The sequence below is a fragment of the Littorina saxatilis genome, linkage group LG1 (genome assembly GCF_037325665.1).
Source record: "Littorina saxatilis isolate snail1 linkage group LG1, US_GU_Lsax_2.0, whole genome shotgun sequence".
Taxonomy (NCBI): domain Eukaryota; kingdom Metazoa; phylum Mollusca; class Gastropoda; order Littorinimorpha; family Littorinidae; genus Littorina; species Littorina saxatilis.
Window position 1 is genome coordinate 30,059,365 of NC_090245.1, and position 18,538 is coordinate 30,077,902.

The following is an 18,538-nucleotide window of genomic DNA, read 5'->3' on the forward strand; positions in this document are numbered from 1 at the left end:
TTCTCCTTCATGCTTAGCCACATGTGCGATGAGATCATTATTGTTGCTGAATGTTTTGCTCCGCACTTATGACGCCACCTACCCTCTTCATTGTGGACTGTGCGCACATGTCTTTTAACACTCCATGCGCATGCGAAATCTTTGCCGCAGTGGGCACAAAGATGGCGCTTTTTTGCAGGGGTGCTGGTTGCAACAGGGGGCATGCCAGTGCCTCTCGGTATTATCGCTAACGTTGAGTTCCCAGGTGACATCAAGAGGTGCGATGATCGAGGCTTCCTCCATCTGAAGAAAACAAACTAAGAAAATCCTAGAGTACACATCCTTTTCAGCGGTTCAATGATATTTGTTTTATTCTAAGAATAATTTTAAAATCCTCTAAAACAGCAATGCGGCAATACATTAAAAGTCAAAGCATACCTCATTAACCAAGATATAACAGGTTCTATGTTGATTTTTCATTTAGATCTTTCACAATTCTCAGTTACAGAGCAGTCAATAAAAAAATGCTCAGAGCTGGAACATTTTCAACAGTTGCTCAGAGCCAGGACATTTTGCGATCAAACACCTCAGAGATGGAACATTTCGTTTTTGCCGCATAGCATGCAGATTTCACAACTTTGATGCCATCCACTGATAGGAAGTCTTACATATATATGCTATTCTATCAACAGGAGTACATATTTCATCTATACGGGCCTTATTTCGTCTGTTTTGCGAATTGCGTCAGAGCTGGAACAAACTAAGCTCCGCCCATTTCGCTCTTGCTCAGAGCTGGATCATCGATTAAAGGAATTATTTAATTTTGAGAGAAATCTAGGAGCAATCTGAAACTTTTTTTGACGCCAAAACATTGTTTTAGCATTGCTTCAGCTCCCCATTAGGGTGTGGTTGGTCTGTGTTAGTCTGTATCGAGCACAACCACGAAAATGCACAAAAATCTCCACTTTTTGACAGAAATGATAAATTCTTGCGATATCTATTCATTGTAGCATCTATTTGCCTACTTGTGGTAATACCCAATGCATTTATGAACGTTACAAGCCAAAAAGTATAGTGGAACACTGCCTTCGACACCTACCGTGACAAGAGATCTGAGCCGACTGCGAAAAAGGGGCCCCTCAGAGCTGGAGCACTTCCGCCTCAGACCTTTTTACGCATGGAACGTCTCCCACACCGTGTTTGTCGTAACACCGAATGAATCTAAGATCTCTCATTTCAGTGTGTTACGTCACGGGGCTGTATCTTGAGTATGACGATCCCAAAATATTTACCGTGAACACTGATAATATGTGTGTGGGTGCGCGCACACGTGTGTATGTGTTTGCAAGCGCATGCTAAGCTTGTATGATGGGGTGGAAGGAGGAGGAAGTTAATTGTAGAAGTAGTAGGTAGGTGAAGTTGTCACCTAGTAGAAGTAGACCCCGAAGTAAAGAGAGCACCATGTGGATGCCTCTTTCGTGTCTTGCACTGAACGAACAACACTTGCATTCGTAATGGACTTTACACACAATTAGAGTGGGATAGGCAAGAGTTCACAGGCACAGACCGACGAATCACTTTATGAAACATGAAACTCTGGAAAACCTTGACTGTCGGTTCACATTTCTCTTTAATTCCTGTCCCTTTCCTCGCCGACCCAGCCAATGGCCGGGTGGCCACACCACAAGTAACAAGAAGGGCAAAGCCCATACGACTCACATGCTTGACCTTGACCTTTACATGACCTTGACCTTCAGAGTCAAGGTCAAATAACTAAACCTAGCAATGACATCATACACTAAGAACTGCTTTACACATTTTTCCTACCAAAATACATGTGACCTTGACCCAAGGTCTTTCAAGGTCATGCAACACTAAGCTGTTAATTCAAGACATAGGAAGTACAATGGTGCTTATTGGCTCTTTCTACCATGAGATATGGTCACTTTTAGTGGTTCACTACCTTATTTTGGTCACATTTCATAAGGGTCAAAGTGACCTTGACCTTGATAATATGTGACCAAATGTGTCTCATGATGAAAGCATAACATGTGCCCCACATAATTTTTAAGTTTGAAACAGTTATCTTCCATAGTTCAGGGTCAAGGTCACTTCAAAATATGTATACAATCCAACTTTGAAGAGCTCCTGTGACCTTGACCTTGAAGCAAGGTAAACCAAACTGGTATCAAAAGATGGGGCTTACTTTGCCCTATATATCATATATAGGTGAGGTATTGAATCTCAAAAACTTCAGAGAAAATGGGAAAAATGTGAAAAATAGCTGTTTTTTTAGACAACATTTATGGCCCCTGCGACCTTGACCTTGAAGCAAGGTCAAGATGCTATGTATGTTTTTTGGGGCCTTGTCATCATACACCATCTTGCCAAATTTGGTACTGATAGACTGAATAGTGTCCAAGAAATATCCAACGTTTAAGTTTTCCGGCCGGACGGCCGGCCGGACAGACGGCCGGCCGGCCGGACGGGGGGGACGGACGGACGGACAACTCGGGTGAGTACATAGACTCACTTTTGCTTCGCATGTGAGTCAAAAATGCAGTCTACATCATGCGTTATATGAAAACAGAGTACAAAACAAGTGCGTCTTCTCTCTAGTTCTGTTCTGAACAGTTCTCTCTGAACAGTTCTGCCAAAAATCTCAAACGCTATGATGTACATAGGAACGGGTGGGGTCAAAGCCACCAATCACAAGTTACTCACTAGCTAACATGACTGACATCGCATCTCATTGGTCAAGCAAGTAAACAAATCACAATCTTACAAACACACATGGCTGAACAAGTACCCTGAACAGGGCCGGACTAGGCGAAGAGGAGGGGGGGGGGTTGCCAGTGGTGGCCCAGGGGGATGTCCCCCCCTGGCGGCAGGGGCGGATCAGTTCATTTTATGACTGTTTTTTTCCAAAAGTATATTGTGAAGATATGGGTGTGAAGGTGTAAAGCGCCGAGCCGACGGCGCGAAGCGCCTAGCTTGCTAGGGGGGTCCGGGGGCATGCCCCCCCGGAAAATTTTGAAAAAAAGTATGCAAAATTGTGCAATCTGGTGCATTCTGAGGATAATCATTACCAGTTTCAGGCAGCAGATTTTGTCACTGAGTAATACCCCAAAAATTGAAACTCAATGTAAAATAAAGAAATGCATACCTCATTCAATATTTTTATTTTTTGGCTGGGGGGGGGGGTCCGGAAACCCTAGAACCCACCCCCCCCCCCCTCGTTGTGGGGGTCAGGGGGCGAAGCCCCCTGAAGCTGACGGGTAGGTCATATTCTGAGATAGAAAAATGGTCGCTCCTTGCATGAAACGGCATAAAATAAGCAATAATAAAAAAAAAATTAAATAAATAAGGTACATGTTTAGGCTAGGGGGGGGGGGGGGGGGGGGGGGTTGCGCAACCCCCATAACCCCCCCGGTAGTCCGGCCCTGCTGAAAGAGGAAAGCGACATTCTAACACCCTTTCACAAGGCTTTGATCGGGGCGAAAAAAAGGACAACACAAGAACATACTCCAGGAGGCTACCCCCGGCTCGGCCATAAAGTTGCGTAACTGACCACCTGCAAGCCCGACGGTACTCGTCTCTCCCCAGGAGAGCGGTTTGACTCTTCAGAGAGAACAAAAACTTGTCTCTAGTGGATAGACACAGACGGCTAAGCGTGTTTACGGTCCACAGGTGTCGGGACATGTGCATCTCGAAATTTAACTGAGAACAGATAATGACTCCATTACTCAGACAAAACACAAAGCGATCGGCAACACTTACAGAGGACACAAAAACATTATGCTGAATTAATAGCCAATTTTGAACTTGGCTACACTTGCATAAATGAGTTTGTGCATCTTTGAGCGTGTATGACATAGAGAACACTATGGATAATATGGTAGATTGAAAAAAACGATCATGCAGCTGGGTACTACTCAATACTGTACTAAGTCGCTTTCCAGTGAGAACCAAGCCACGAAAGTGTGAAATGTTGGTGAGCCACAATGCATTCACTGAACAATTGCAAATCTTGGTAGATAATTATTTCTGCTTATCTCTCCCCCCCCCCCCTCACACACACACACACACACACACACACACACACACACACACACACACACACACCAGGGGCGGACGAGGGGGGGGGGCACAGGGGGCACGTGCCCCCCCCCCCCCGAACGAAAAAAAAAAAAAAAAAAGAAGAAGAAGAAAAAAAAAAGATTTTTCTATGCTGATTCTATGACCATTTCTAAGTTCAAATGGCACCAGATGGCACCATTTTGCTTCTTTGGGCAAAACAAAATTCCGGGGGGGCATGCCCCCGGACCCCCCTAGCGAATTCGGGCGCTTCGCGCCCATCACATTCACTTTCGATTCAAAGTGCCCTCCCCCTTACAAAGCAACTGATCCGCCCCTGCACACACACTCATAAAGAGAAAAGACAACACTGTAATACTACTACTATTTTCTCAAAATCACCAGCAACTGAGGTGCAAGCAACACATGTTTCTCCATGCTCTAATTTATCAATCAATCAATCAATCAATGAGGCTTATATCGCGCATATTCCGTGGGTACAGTTCTAGGCGCTCAGCAGTGATGCCGTGTGAGATGAAATTTTATACGGCCAGTAATTGCAGCCATTTCGGCGCATATTTACCTTTCACGGCCTATTATTCCAAGTCACACGGGTATAGGTAGACAATTATTAACTCAGGAAAGACCCTTTTGTCAATCGTGGGATCTTTAACGTGCACACCCAATGTAGTGTACACGGGGGGGAGTTCGGACACTAATTTCTGCAACTATTTCAGGTATAAATTCATATGGGAAGGACCTCATTAGCTCTATTCTGAATAACCTTCGGGCACTTGCTCACATGCCTATTCAGATGCTCCTTACGCTTGAAGCCCTGCCAGCACCTTTGACAGACGAACTCTCGCCTCTCCAAGTGAACAGATAAGTGCCTCTTGAGGTCAGAACAAGCATGAAATGCCTTCCCACAATGCTCGCACATGAAGCGAGAAAACCCTGTGTGGGTAAACATGTGCTTCGTCCACTTGGACTTCTCACAAAACTTCTTGTCACAAAGCTCGCAGATGTATTGTTTGTCTGTGGCATGGTCTTTAAGTATGTGTCGCTTTAAGCATTGTCCGTTTGCAAAGGACTGCTGACAGAACTCACACACGTAACGCTTGATGCCCAGGTGGTGCAAGGCAATGTGGTTCTTCAAGGCACTCTTGCAGTCTTCACCCTTGCCACAGAACTCACAGTGGAACTTGTAGGTGCGACTGCTCGAGTGCTGCTGGTCCATGTGTCTCTGCAGATTGCGTTTGCTGCGCAGGACTTTGCCACAGAGTGTGCATGCCAATCCTACATCCCAGTTCTCCGCTCGCCAGTCACGGATAACCTGCCGTTTGTGTTCCCTGTGGTGGGTTGCGTGGCTGACTTTGTTAGGACACCACTGGTTGCACCTGTCACACACCTGACCTTGCCCATCTTCCTGCTGCTGTACAGAGGCATGACTCTCGGTGTGAGCCTCCAAGGACTCTAGTACAGGAACATCCCGAATGCAAATGCTGCAGAAGTAACTGTGCGACCGTCTGTGATCTTGTACCAATGCAGCATCAGACATGAGAACAAGCTCTGATCGAACTAAGCATTCGAAACAGACGGTGGTCTTGTGCTTGCGGTAGTAGTGTTTGTGCATGATGGCGGGGTTGCATGGGACGTCCTCCTTGCAGATCTGACACGCGTGGAACTGCAAGTCAAACAGCTTGGGATCCTGGTTACCAAGGTGACGGTTAAGGTGTCTCTCAAACTCTTCCATTGTCTGGAACTTCTCTTCACAGTCAAAGCAGCATGGCTTTTTCTTCTTCTCATGCTCACCAAAGACATGCAGACTCAGGTCATAGATGTTGTGAAAAGTCTTCAGGCAGCTTCTGCATTGAAACAATTCCTGGGAGGACATCCTGGACATGTGGTGGGACAAACCCTCTGTAGATGAATACTTGGCCTGACACACCTTGCACACAAATATCTGTGATGGCTGCTTGACCTTTACTGAGAGTTTTGTATGGGTGAATTTGAACGGCACCTTGTTTCTCAACCATTCCTTAGCGTGTTCACTTTCTGCGCCTTCATTTGGCAAGGCCTCAGTGTTTGTAGCTACTGGCAAATTATTTAAATTCGTGCCATCTGGGTAGAAGCTGGTGCCACTTTGATCATGTATGTTTGCATTTCCATAATATGTGTACAGGTTTGCATCAGAGCTTGCAGTAGATTGTTGGAGAGAACCGAATGGAATTTGTTCTGCAGGTCCTGGTGGAGATAAAGACTGGCATTGATCATGTCCTTTGAGGTGACCAGAGCTGACACCAGAATAAATCAGGTCAGACTGTAATGACTGAAGCCCACTGCTGTTTACTGCTAGAGGACATATGTGATGTGTGTTTTGTACCTGATGACCGACATAAGCTGGTGACACATGTTGCTCCGACTGTGATATGAGCATTGTAGCAACATTTGGTTCAGTTAAATCATTGAAAGGTATACCAGAGATGTTCTGAATCACATCGTCACTTTCACCTTTGATCAATTGTCCATTTCCGACTGAATTTGAAACTGAAAGTTTGTCTGTATCCTGTGCTCCACCCTGGTCTTCACTGAAGACTAAAAGTTTACTTCTTTTATCATGTAAAGTTTGATTCTTTATTTCATTTTTATTCATGTTAGCAGAAACTAGTACATGCGAACCCATTACATCAACTCTGGCAGCATGCACTGAATGCAGGGTTCCAAAGGTCTTTGTATGAACTGATTCGCTGGGGAGAGGAGCATCAATATGCTCTGAACACTGAGCTTTCGTAAGAGAATTGCTGGCCTCTTCTGCACCATTGTAAGTGTCTTGAGGTTTAGTGATGACATAGGAATCTATCAGTTTGTTTCTCTCCGTGTCCGATACTTCCAATGTCCTGGTTACAGGCCTCCCTCCCAAACCTGGCTTCTTCACCTGTCCTCCATCAAAATGGCTTGCAAGTTTGTCCAATTCATTTGACTTTTCCTTTGGTGGCCTGCCTCTTTTCTTCTTGCTTGGAGAATTTTCAGTTTGTGTGTGAACTTTCTCAGCTGGCTGTTTTCTTCTTTTGCCTCTTTTAACTTTACCCAGACTCATATCCTCCAAGGAAGTTATATCATTGCTGTCAATGTTGATGTTCGGTGGCCTTTTCTTCCTATCTTTCTTAACCAAGCTGTTTATAACTACATACTCTGTATCAGACACATCCGAACAATTTGATAAGGGCACCTGTATTTGCTCTTCAGGAAGAGAGTAAGTATTTTGTTTTTTAGCCTTTCCTGGAGCCTTGTTCAATTTGATTCGGGTGTCCAATCTATGTTGTTGTTTCTTACTTTGCTTGGTCTTTGTGTCCTGCCTGGAAGCTGGCCTTGTCGTTCTTGTGGTATCATGGAAAGTAAGCTTCTGGTGTTTTGCAGACTTACCAACTGAAACTTTCGGCAAAGATTTTGCAGGTCTGTACCTTTTGTTGCTCTTTATGTCACAACTGGCAACTGCAATCTGGCCTGTGTTCTCAGTACTGTTCTTCTTGTTTTCATTACTGCCAGTGCTTTCTTTACCTGATTTTTCATCCTCGTCAGAGCTAAGCCTCTCAGCTTTATTTGTGTCTTTAGTAAAGTCACTGGCCGCCGTCTTCTGTCTAAATATGGCGTAACCAGAGTAGTCAAACTCTCCATCACTGTAGCTCCCAAGCTCTTGCTGCCGAGTTGATCTTTTTGACGTTCTTGTGGGAGACATCTGATATGACATTAGTGATGACCTTGTTCCTTTGGGAAGAAAAAGATCAGGTAATTGCGACTCTGGACTTGTTGCCAAAGGAGACAGGAGATCACCATGGTGGGCCTGGAGGTGCTTGTCGATGCTGACCATGTGTTTCTTGATCTGTCTACAACTGAGGCAGCGCCAGTGAGTCTTACTCACCAAAATCGTAACCTTGGCATGCATGGTGATAGCAGAACCCCAAAATACACACAATTCTACTTGACTTAGCAAAAGATCCCTTTAAAATTGTGAATATTTTAATAACTAAGTGAGCACACTGTACGGCCCAGTATTTAAGAACTATTCACAATAGGCTTTAAAAAAGACCCAGGATAGTTCTGTCATAGCAATAAGTTGCAGATGTTCATTTTTACAGTATTTTGCAGGGCAGTTTTTTTTTGCACTGCCATTACAGTCTATCAAGACTGCAAAGCACCACAGTGTCTACTTTAATTAAAAGTAGCTATAAAATTCCACCCCTTGCACCACAAGTTTGTCACAGTTTTGATCTTGCAGAGCTGAAGGAGTATGGATGGTTCTGTATCCAGCTGTCAATTTTGCTCAGATGGGACATTCACAACTGAAAAAGATAAATAGCAATGATTATTCCACATAAGAGCCACAGATACAAAAGGAGTATGTGTGCATATGTGCACATGAGAGAGAGAGAGAGAGAGAGAGAGAGAGAGAGAGAGAGAGAGAGAGAGAGAGAGAGAGAGAGAGAGAGAGAGAGAGACAGATAGACAGAGAGAGAGGAGGTTGGGGTGGCTAAGGGGTGGGGGGGATAAAATACAATCATGTACACACAAACACACACCCACCCACCCACCCATGCACACACACACACACACACACACACGCACACACACACACACACACACACACACACACACAGTGACACACACACACACACACACAAAGGCAAGCTTTAAGCGTTTCAAAATAAATTGAAACCAATGATAAGACGTAAAATGGTTGATAGTGCTGGTGTGCTCAAGAACCCACCTGGTCACAGTGTTCATAATTCTATCCCAAGATCTTTTGTAAGTTGGTTGATTGCATAACCCACAGCCTGTGAAGATGTAGTTAGAACTGAAAAAGACAGAAACAGTAGTCAGATAGTAATATTAATAATGAAATTATCTGCACATTTCGGTAATGTCGAACTTTAGCGTTGTAAATTCAAAGCTCACAATCCAGTCATTTTTTAGTCATTTACATCAAAGCAAATAAAAATGCATGCGAAATTAGTTGAAGGATATAGGCCCAAAATCAATCATAATTAATTAATTTGGTCATTACATCGAAGAAAATAGCTGCCATGGTTGTCTCCCTTTGCATACATAGGATCGACATTGTTGTCCCTTCTTGATTGCGCCGAAGTTGAAACACATGGATCCGTACAGTTCATTCCATTACTTGAATAGTAACTAAAATGATTTTTTTTGCTTACAAGAGCAAATTGGGCAAATTGAGAGGGTATGATTGCAGTAGAAAAACGCCCCTGAACTAACGCAGAAGGGGTCCAGGTTAACCAAAATTGGGTGTATACAGGGAATGCTCCTGGATGCATTTCCTGCAGGAAAGTATGACACTGCTCAATCTCGCGCTAAGCGTGTTATACGTCTTAGCGTTAAATCCCTTGTGAAAGGAGGACTTGATGGATTTTCTCATTTCTTCATTTAAAATTGCAACACCGAATCGAAACTCTTTGAAAAAATAAAAAAAGGATTGAAAAGTATCAAATCTTATCGATGCGGCTATGAGCATCACATGACTCTCAGCGAGATCGGCGAAAAATGCCTACAAGAAATGCGCCTACAGGGAATGCACCCACTTTTGGTCGACATAGACCCCTTCTGCTGAATTTACGGGTACTACTTTATTCTGAAAACTCCCGAAAACCCCATCTAAAATAACAAAATCTATCTTCAAAGTGAAGTTTTTGACATGAAGTCATGCCTGATTCATGCTACATATGCACCCTTATTTTCGTGATTCTCTTTTCTTCTGTCGAAAACCATGTTCAAATCATAAACGAAAACAGCAATGACGCTCACATTGTCTGTTTCAGTGTTTTTGTGCTTTAGAGTTCACTTCCTTCAATTATTTCCGCTCCTTCATAAATCCTCACACGAGGGAGCCCAGGTCGACGCCATCCTGTTGGACTTCTCCAAAGCCTTCGACAAGGTGCCCCACGCCCGCCTGCTCACGAAACTGGCTTACTACGGAGTGAGAAACGACACCCTCAAGTGGATCTCTGCCTTCCTCAGTCAGCGTCAACAGCAGGTGGCCTTGGAGGGCGTCCTATCGTCTCCAGTCGGAGTGCAGTCCGGAGTTCCGCAGGGGACCGTCCTGGGTCCTCTCCTGTTTTTAGCCTTCATCAACGACCTCCCTGAATCCGTTCAGTTCAGCAGCGTCAAACTCTTTGCAGACGACTCCCTACTCTTCAAACGTATATCCTCTCCAGCGGACAGTCTGCAGCTCCAACAGGACCTATCCAGCCTCGAACAGTGGGAATCAACATGGCAGATGGAGTTCAACCCCAGCAAGTGCACCGTCATCCGCATTGCCCCGAACAAGAAGAAGCCCATCCTGCCAACTTCCTACAGCCTCCATGGACAGACTCTGGAAACAACACCATCCAGCAAGTACCTAGGGGTCTTAATCTCCGATGACCTGTCCTGGAGCAGCCATGTGCAAGCGACTGTCAACAAGGGCAACAGAACTGTGGGCTTCTTGCGGCGGAACTTCCGGGAGTGCACCACCACCGTCAGAGCTGCTACGTACAAGGCCATGGTCAGACCGGTCCTTGACTACGCCTCGCCAGTCTGGGACCCGATCTCTCAGAAAGACGTCACGGAGCTTGAAAAAGTCCAACGCAGAGCAGCCCGTTACGTCCACAACAACTACAGCGATCGGACCCCAGGCTGTGTGACCAGCATGCTGAAGACCCTCCAATGGGAACCACTCGCCGACAGAAGACTCGCCAACCGCCTCACTATGCTCTACAAGATCAACAACGGCATAGTCGACATCAACAAGGCCGAGTTCTACACCTCTGGCGACAGCCGCACCAGAGGAGCCCAGAGACTGTTCCAGGAGAGGGCATCCCATCCTGTTCTCTTCAACTCCTTTTTCCCCCGAACACTGCGTCAGTGGAACAAGCTCGACCCTAAGACCACAGTTGCTCCTTCACTGGAGTCCTTCCAAACTGGTCTGGGTCGTACCCACGGACTTGCCTCGCTGACCCAGTAACCCTGCAGCTCTTCGTGTAAATAGTTTTATACTTTTAACCATCTTCTCGGAGTTATTGGGTCACCCACCACCAGTAACCAATTACTCAGTACTCCGCCGCTGGACTACAGACGTTCGGATGAACCCAGTCCATATCAAGAAAGAAGAAGAAGAAGAAGAAGAACACGAAAACAAAGCCAACAGTGGGGTGCAAGTTGCAGATGTAATCAACCATGTCAACAAAACACGATCTAAGGACGACTTTTCCTAATTTTGGATGAGATTTTCGTTTTTTGGGGAGAGTTATTTTGGGGGTTTAGTACCAGAATTTACAACAATATATATAGTTCAATATTATTATCCATATTTTCTCACCATCGTCTCAGATCGGTGTTTCTAAGGGCGCGGCCATGTTTGCTGATAGGGGAAATTACTCGTGCAAGGTTTTTGTCAGTGACCCCGTTTTGGGCGAGCGCAAGATGGACGAAATGCATTGAATCCAAAGAAAAGTTCTCTTCACTTATTTCAGTGTGATTTATGGGTATGTGTTTTGGGTTGGGGTTGGGTTGGATTTTATGCTGGTAAATTAACTTGAACGTGATCGCTGCATCGTGTAGCAGACGACAACGCAACTGGGGCTCTTTTCGCATTCAGGGCATTTGTTCGTGACGTCAGTATTGACATTTCTAATGCATTGCTTGTCCTTTGTTGTGTCTTTATCTGCAATGACGCGAAATTCTTCAACTTTGTACCATTTTGTAAAGATGTATTGCCGTTTATTGCTCTTAGCGCCTTTGCATTATTTTATTAATGATAAATATGCAGTAACCATACCTAGGTAAAAGACGCCCCAAAATTTACGTCATTTCATTGAAGTTTTGTGAGGGCGCTGTGAAACTAAAAAGGTACGTGTCAAAATCACGAATAATTTTTTTGTTTGGTTTTTGTCATTCCCTTTTTTTCTCTCAAATTGATGAAGTAAAACACCATAATTATGGGATCCTTTTGGGTGGTCATAATTAATGGGCAGCGATGTCCTGCAATGCCTGTCTATATTGACTACCCAAACCACTGACCAAATTTTAAAGTGGTTATTGTACTTGTAGACAGGTGGTCGCTATAAAAAGGTTAATTATTTACATAGGAAAAGAACGTCATCAGGGATCCTTTGGGGTGGTGACGATGGGCAGGTGGTCATCGAGAGGTGGTAGTTGTTTGGACTGGTTTGACAGTACAATACGATTTTATTGCCTGTTATTGGACTGCATGAGCAAGCTCAGAACACTTTTCTTCCAAAGTTTTTTAAAAGTTTATTTTTTAAAGTGTATTGTTTTCTTTCATTCAACAGAATGCTGGTGTCTTCTTGATCCTGTAAATGAAAGATTTTGAGAATCATGCAGTGCTTCAATCAAGGGAGGGATTTCATGAGTATAGACTTGGACTTGATGATGGTGAGTTGGCATCCATGCAAGGACATGGTACTGGTAGGATGACACTAGTAAAATATCTTGACTTGACTTGATTTGATCAGTGGTTGAGGCCCCCTGTTCACAGTTGCAAAGTTGGTGAAATAAATACACAAGTCGCGTAAGGCGAAAATACAATATTTAGTCAAGTAGCTGTCGAACTCACAGAATGAAACTGAACGCAATGCCATTTTTGAGCAAGACCGTATACTCGTAGCATCGTCAGTCCACCGCTCATGGCAAAGGCAGTGAAATTGACAAGAAGAGCGGGGTAGTAGTTGCGCTAAGAAGGATAGCACGCTTTTCTGTACCTCTCTTCGTTTTAACTTTCTGAGCGTGTTTTTAATCCAAACATATCATATCTATATGTTTTTGGAATCAGGAACCGACAAGAAATAAGATGAAAGTGTTTTTAAATTGATTTCGACAATTTAATTTTGATAATAATTTTTATATATTTAATTTTCAGAGCTTGTTTTTAATCCGAATATAACATATTTATATGTTTTTGGAATCAGCAAATGATGGAGAATAAGATAAACGTAAATTTGGATCGTTTTATAAAAGAAATATTTTTTTTACAATTTTCAGATTTTTAATGACCAAAGTCATTAATTAATTTTTAAGCCACCAAGCTGAAATGCAATACCGAAGTCCGGGCTTCGTCGAAGATTACTTGACCAAAATTTCAACCAATTTGGTTGAAAAATGAGGGCGTGACAGTGCCGCCTCAACTTTCACGAAAAGCCGGATATGACGTCATCAAAGACATTTATCAAAAAAATGAAAAAAACGTATGGGGATATCAATCCCAGGAACTCTCATGTCAAATTTCATAAAGATCGGTCCAGTAGTTTGGTCTGAATCGCTCTACACGCACGCACGCACACACACACACACACACACACACATACACACACACACACATACACCACGACCCTCGTTTCGATTCCCCCTCGATGTTAAAATATTTAGTCAAAACTTGACTAAATATAAAAAGGTGGCAATTATGAATTAATGCACGGCGGTGTAAACAAAAAAAGAGGTCTATGTCAGAATCTGGCAATCTGGGTTATATTTTACACATTTTAAGCATTATAGGAATATTCTCCTTGGATCCGAGGATTTCCGAGAAAAGCTACACATTTTAGAGAATAAAAAGTGAAAAGACAAGATATCTGCCAGGCCATATACATACTGATATAGCCGTTTGATATAACCGTTTCAGTGTTGAAAATTACTTTATAAAAAAACCACCTATACAAGATGTATTAAATTTAGTCAGTTTTTTTGCTGTGTAAAATTCATGAAACATACTCCCAGAATGCGCACATTTTTGCAAAGAGTTTTCTTGGCGTGTGCTTTTAATTTTCTGGTAACTTTTAGGGGGGGGGGGGGGTTGGGTGGGGGGGGGGGGGGGGGGGTGTTTGTTAATACTGTAGATCTATACATATACTTCATTCCTCTTTGTCTTTTTTTTTCTTAACAGAAGTAAGGTATATATATGTATATAACTTATAAGACTGTTAAAGCTGGAACAGATTTTTAGATTGCCAGTTACTCATGTGCATTCTGTTTTGTATTTTCAGACCCTGTGGCCATGAAGAACTAGAGGTCACCAGTACAACAACAGGAAACACAATGGACACTTTGCATGCTCCAGAATTAGCCCAATGGAAGCGGCATCACATTCTGAAAGAAGAGTGAACAATTTGAGGTTCATGCAGCATGACGGTGAACCTCACTCATGGCTCAATCGGTTGACACACATGTGTCAAAAGGTACTGCTTGTAATAATTCAGCATTTACTGAATTTTGAATAACTGCTTTGGCCTCAACTCTTAAAGTGTTTTTGTTTCTGTCAGAACACAGGCAGTAAGCTTATAATCGAGTGAAATTTTGAATTAAACACAGAAAAACAAATTGATTATGATTGTACAGAAAAGGCTGTGGTAGTTGTCCTGTAGTAAAATATCAAAGACCTTCTGCAAAAATGGCACCAGGGAAGCTGGCAGAGATTGTGATTGTGGTGAGTGGAACTCACTGGCAATGTGTGACCTGCAAACTGCTCAGCAAGCGCACAGTGAGCCTAGATCAGCATTTGAAACTGAAACATCCATACATACCTCCCCTTCCTCCACAGGTCCCTGTCAACGCTCAAAGAACACTGAGCGATGGGGAGGAGTATGAGGAAGTACAGCAAACTAAGAGCAGAGGTCATCGTGAATCAAAACAAGATAAAACAGTTTCCCAGGTAAGCCAGTGGCTTAAGCAGCCTGATTTTGATGACAGCAGCGATGAAGTAGATGATGTTGTAGACAATGATGACGACAGTGATTTTGTACCATCAGAGTCAGAGAGGAAACCTACAAAAGCTTCATTAAGAGTGAGCAGGAAAGCGTTTAGGAAGCAGGCTAAAAAAGACATCAAGCGTGTGAGAGTTCAACTCCCGAAGAAAGATGAACCGGTCACAGAGCCAGATCCTGTGACTGAAACAGAAGCCGAACCAGATGCAGCCTCAGAGTTTGAACCACCAACAGAACCAGAGCAGACAGAACCGGAAGATGAAGAAGATGAATTCCAACCCAAGTTCAAGAGTGGGCGAGGAAGGCGCTCCACTGGAGGTGCCGTGAGTCTTCTCAAGCCAAGGTCAAGGCGAGGAAGAAGGCGATCGTCAGATGTAGCATCAGCAGAAACTCAGGTCCCACGGAAGAGAGGAAGACCTCCAAAGCCTAAACCAGATGTTGTTGAGGAGCTGCCACCCAAAAGACCGTATAGAAAGAAGGTTCCAGATCCCAGTGAGCTCCTGCTGAAGCTGCGGAACGTTGGCAGAAAACCCAACACCAGAAAGAAGGTTGCTACCGGTGAGAGGGGTGGTTTGAAAGACAGGTTCATCAAGTTTGTCAGCAAGGGAAACCCCGCAGTGAATGTGTCAGAACAAGGTGAGAGAGTCCAGGTTGATGATGATGACTCCAACATGGTAGCAGAAGGTCAAGGGGAACAGAACGGAAGTGGTCTGAATATCAGTCAGGACAGCATGTCATCTGTAGATGCAGCTACTTCAGCCACAGCACAGCAGGGTGATGACAAACAGTCCAGGGAGAAAGTTCGCTGCAGAACTTGTCTGTGTTTGTTCAGTTCTGACAAGCTCCTCAAGAAACATCTCAATAAAGTGTCTGGGGAAGATGTCCTCCAGTGTGTCGTGTGTGAGATGAGCTTCCATGGCCTTCTGGACCTCAACCTGCATGTGTTTTGTGACCACGAGTACGAAAAGCAGCCTTTCTGCTTTATGTGCAAGGAAGACTTCAAGAGCATGGAGAAGCTGGAGAAGCACTTGAACAAAGAACACAAGGGAGAGCCTGACCACAAACTGACAGAAACCAGGTTCCATGACTGCCGGCTTTGCCAGATGGAGCTGAACATCGACTTCCAGCTGATCAAGAACCACTACTACCGCAGACACAAGGCGTACGTGTGTCCTGAATGCTACGGCAAGGATGTTGACCTGTTGTTCTACACTGACACCCACCTTTATGCAGAACACAAACAGATGCACGCTAAGTCCCCCTCTGAGTGCTCCATCTGCAGTCAGCTGTTCCCAACAGCCAGGGAGATGAAGAACCACATGTGGGCGCATGCCACCGACACCACAGAAGACGGCACTGGCGGAAAGTGTAGCAAGTGTGACAAGTGGTTGCCAAACTCTGGAGCCATGCTCATGCATGAGAAGGAGCACAAAAACGAAGCCATCAGAAAGAACTATGCCCTGGAGGCCAGTATCGGCTTTCCTTGTATGAAGTGTGAGCACATCTTCAGCAGTAAGAGTAACCTGAAGAAACATGCATGCAAGGCTGACCCGAACCGCACTTACTATTTCCACTGTGAGTACTGCGCTCATGGCTGCAACACCAAGGAACAACTCCGTGACCACATCGCCCTGCATCACCTTGGTATCAAACGCTATGGCTGCGACTACTGTGACCAGCGTTTTGTCTGTGCCCCGACCTTAAGGCGACATGTTCGACGAGTTCACACGAAAGAGAAACCCTACGAATGCCACATATGCAAGGAGCGGTTCTTTGAGCGTAATCTGATGCTCCGCCATGTCTCCAAACACACTGGTATCGCTAGTTTCATGTGTGAGTTTTGTGGCAAAGGTTTTCATACCAAATTTGACCTCAAGAAGCATGTTGAAAATCACACAGAGACTCGCGAATTTGTTTGCCCCAACTGTGGCCTTGACTACAAACGAAGCTACCATCTCAAGCGCCACTTGGAGAAAGGTTGCAAGAAGCGTTTTTTCCGTGACGCAGATGATGGAAATATTCCGTCAGTTGTGTCTGAGGCGCCACTGGCTGTCAGGGAAGATGCAGATGAAATGGTTTTCATGGATATTGATGACGATGACACTGGCTTAGGCCATGAAGACGAAAGTGATGATTCCGATAATTACAACGATGAGAGCTCAGGGCCAGAGTATGTTGATGATGGGGATGATGAAATGATCTGAACTTCCTCCCAACAATTTCAGGAGCTTGTTATTTTTGTAACAACAGTTAAATGTTTATGTTTCTTACAAGAGTTCAGTGGTAGTTTTTTCCATTAAAGTTCCTGCCTGCATGTAACTGTTCAAGCAAAAGGAACTCTGTAACAAGTCGCGTAAAGGCGAAAATACAACATTTAGTCAAGTAGCTGTCGAACTCACAGAATGAAACTGAACGCAATGCAATTTTTCAGCAAGACCGTATGTACTCGTAGCATCGTCAGTCCACCGCTCATGCTCATGGCAAAGGCAGTGAAATTGACAAGAAGAGCGGTTTAGTAGTTGCGCTGAGAAGGATAGCACGCTTTTCTGTACCTCTCTTCGTTTTAACTTTCTGAGCGTGTTTTTAATCCAAACATATCATATCTATATGTTTTTGGAATCAGGAACCGACAAGGAATAAGATGAAAGTGTTTTTAAATTGATTTCGAAAATTTAATTTTGATAATAATTTTTGTATTTTTAATTTTCAGAGCTTGTTTTTAATCCAAATATAACATATTTATATGTTTTTGGAATCAGAAAATGATGGAGAATAAGATAAACGTAAATTTGGATCGTTTTATAATTTATTTATTTTTTTTACAATTTTCAGATTTTTAATGACCAAAGTCATTAATTAATTTTTAAGCCACCACGCTGAAATGCAATACTGAAGTCCGGGCTTCGTCGAAGACTACTTGACCAAAATTTCAACCAATTTGGTTGAAAATTGATTGCGTGACAGTGCCGCCTCAACTTTCACAAAAAGCCGGATATGACGTCATCAGACATTTATCGAAAAAACTAAAAAAACGTTCGGGGATATCAATCCCAGAAACTCTCATGTCAAATTTCATAAAGATCGGTCCAGTAGTTTGGTCTGAATCGCTCTACACGCACGCACGCACGCACACACACACATACACACACACACACACACACACACACACACACACACACACACATACACCACGACCCTCGTTTCGATTCCCCCTCTATGTTAAAACATTTAGTCAAAACTTGACTAAATGTAATAAAAAAAGAAAAGCGTAGTCTATCAAACGGTGACAGTAATTAATGCTAGCAGTTGCAGCATGCTTCCAAACTGGTGAATAATCACATTTTTGTGATTTTTTTGTTAACCGCCACTGTCTTGCTTTGTATTCCATGTATGTTTGAATCACTGCTGCCTCTTATTCTGGCGCATGCTTATGCCTAGTATATCCAGCAATTTTTAAATAGAAGTATTCGAACCAAAGCATTATCACGTAATTGCTGTTTTATGCCGTTGATAATTTCCTTATCATGTTTAGTGCTTGTTTTTGTGTGTGTTTGTGTTATGGAAGGGACATTGAGTGATTGACAATGTTTTTGGTCTTTCTCACTCAACTGATGTTGAAACTTTCCTTCTTGTTTCCCATGCGATGCTGTGCTGTTAAACACCTGAGGCTTCCAAAAGACTGGAACGCTTGTCAGAAAGTTGAATACAGTGCA

At 43.7% G+C, this 18,538-nt stretch overlaps 2 protein-coding genes and 1 long non-coding RNA gene across 3 annotated transcripts in view; 1 reads left to right on the forward strand and 2 right to left on the reverse strand.

Moving 5' to 3' along the window:
- Positions 1-1,590: 1,590 nt before the first annotated feature.
- The window catches only part of LOC138966825 (uncharacterized), a 402,693-nt gene continuing 385,745 nt past the window's right edge, over positions 1,591-18,538 (reverse strand). Inside the window, exon 2 of the long non-coding RNA XR_011455774.1 lies at positions 1,591-1,984. This is a non-coding gene — a long non-coding RNA (uncharacterized lncRNA). The remainder of the gene's footprint in view (positions 1,985-18,538) is intronic.
- LOC138966743 (uncharacterized) lies at positions 4,737-11,451 on the reverse strand. Its single transcript, XM_070339074.1, has 3 exons — positions 11,429-11,451; positions 8,822-8,908; positions 4,737-8,396 (listed from the first exon to the last, which is right to left on the reverse strand). Exon 3 carries the CDS (start codon positions 7,997-7,999, stop codon positions 4,802-4,804), a length of 3,198 nt encoding a protein of 1,065 aa, XP_070195175.1. The 5' UTR covers positions 8,000-8,396; positions 8,822-8,908; positions 11,429-11,451; the 3' UTR covers positions 4,737-4,801.
- LOC138966761 (uncharacterized) lies at positions 11,476-17,173 on the forward strand. Its single transcript, XM_070339095.1, has 3 exons — positions 11,476-11,594; positions 12,402-12,504; positions 14,109-17,173. Exon 3 carries the CDS (start codon positions 14,513-14,515, stop codon positions 17,027-17,029), a length of 2,517 nt encoding a protein of 838 aa, XP_070195196.1. The 5' UTR covers positions 11,476-11,594; positions 12,402-12,504; positions 14,109-14,512; the 3' UTR covers positions 17,030-17,173.

What these genes read in the sequence shown, in the direction of transcription:
- LOC138966743 (XM_070339074.1), bottom strand. Translation starts at nt 7,999, where the DNA reads ATGCATGCCAAGGTTACGATTTTGGTGAGTAAGACTCACTGGCGCTGC.
- LOC138966761 (XM_070339095.1), top strand. Translation starts at nt 14,513, where the DNA reads ATGGCACCAGGGAAGCTGGCAGAGATTGTGATTGTGGTGAGTGGAACT.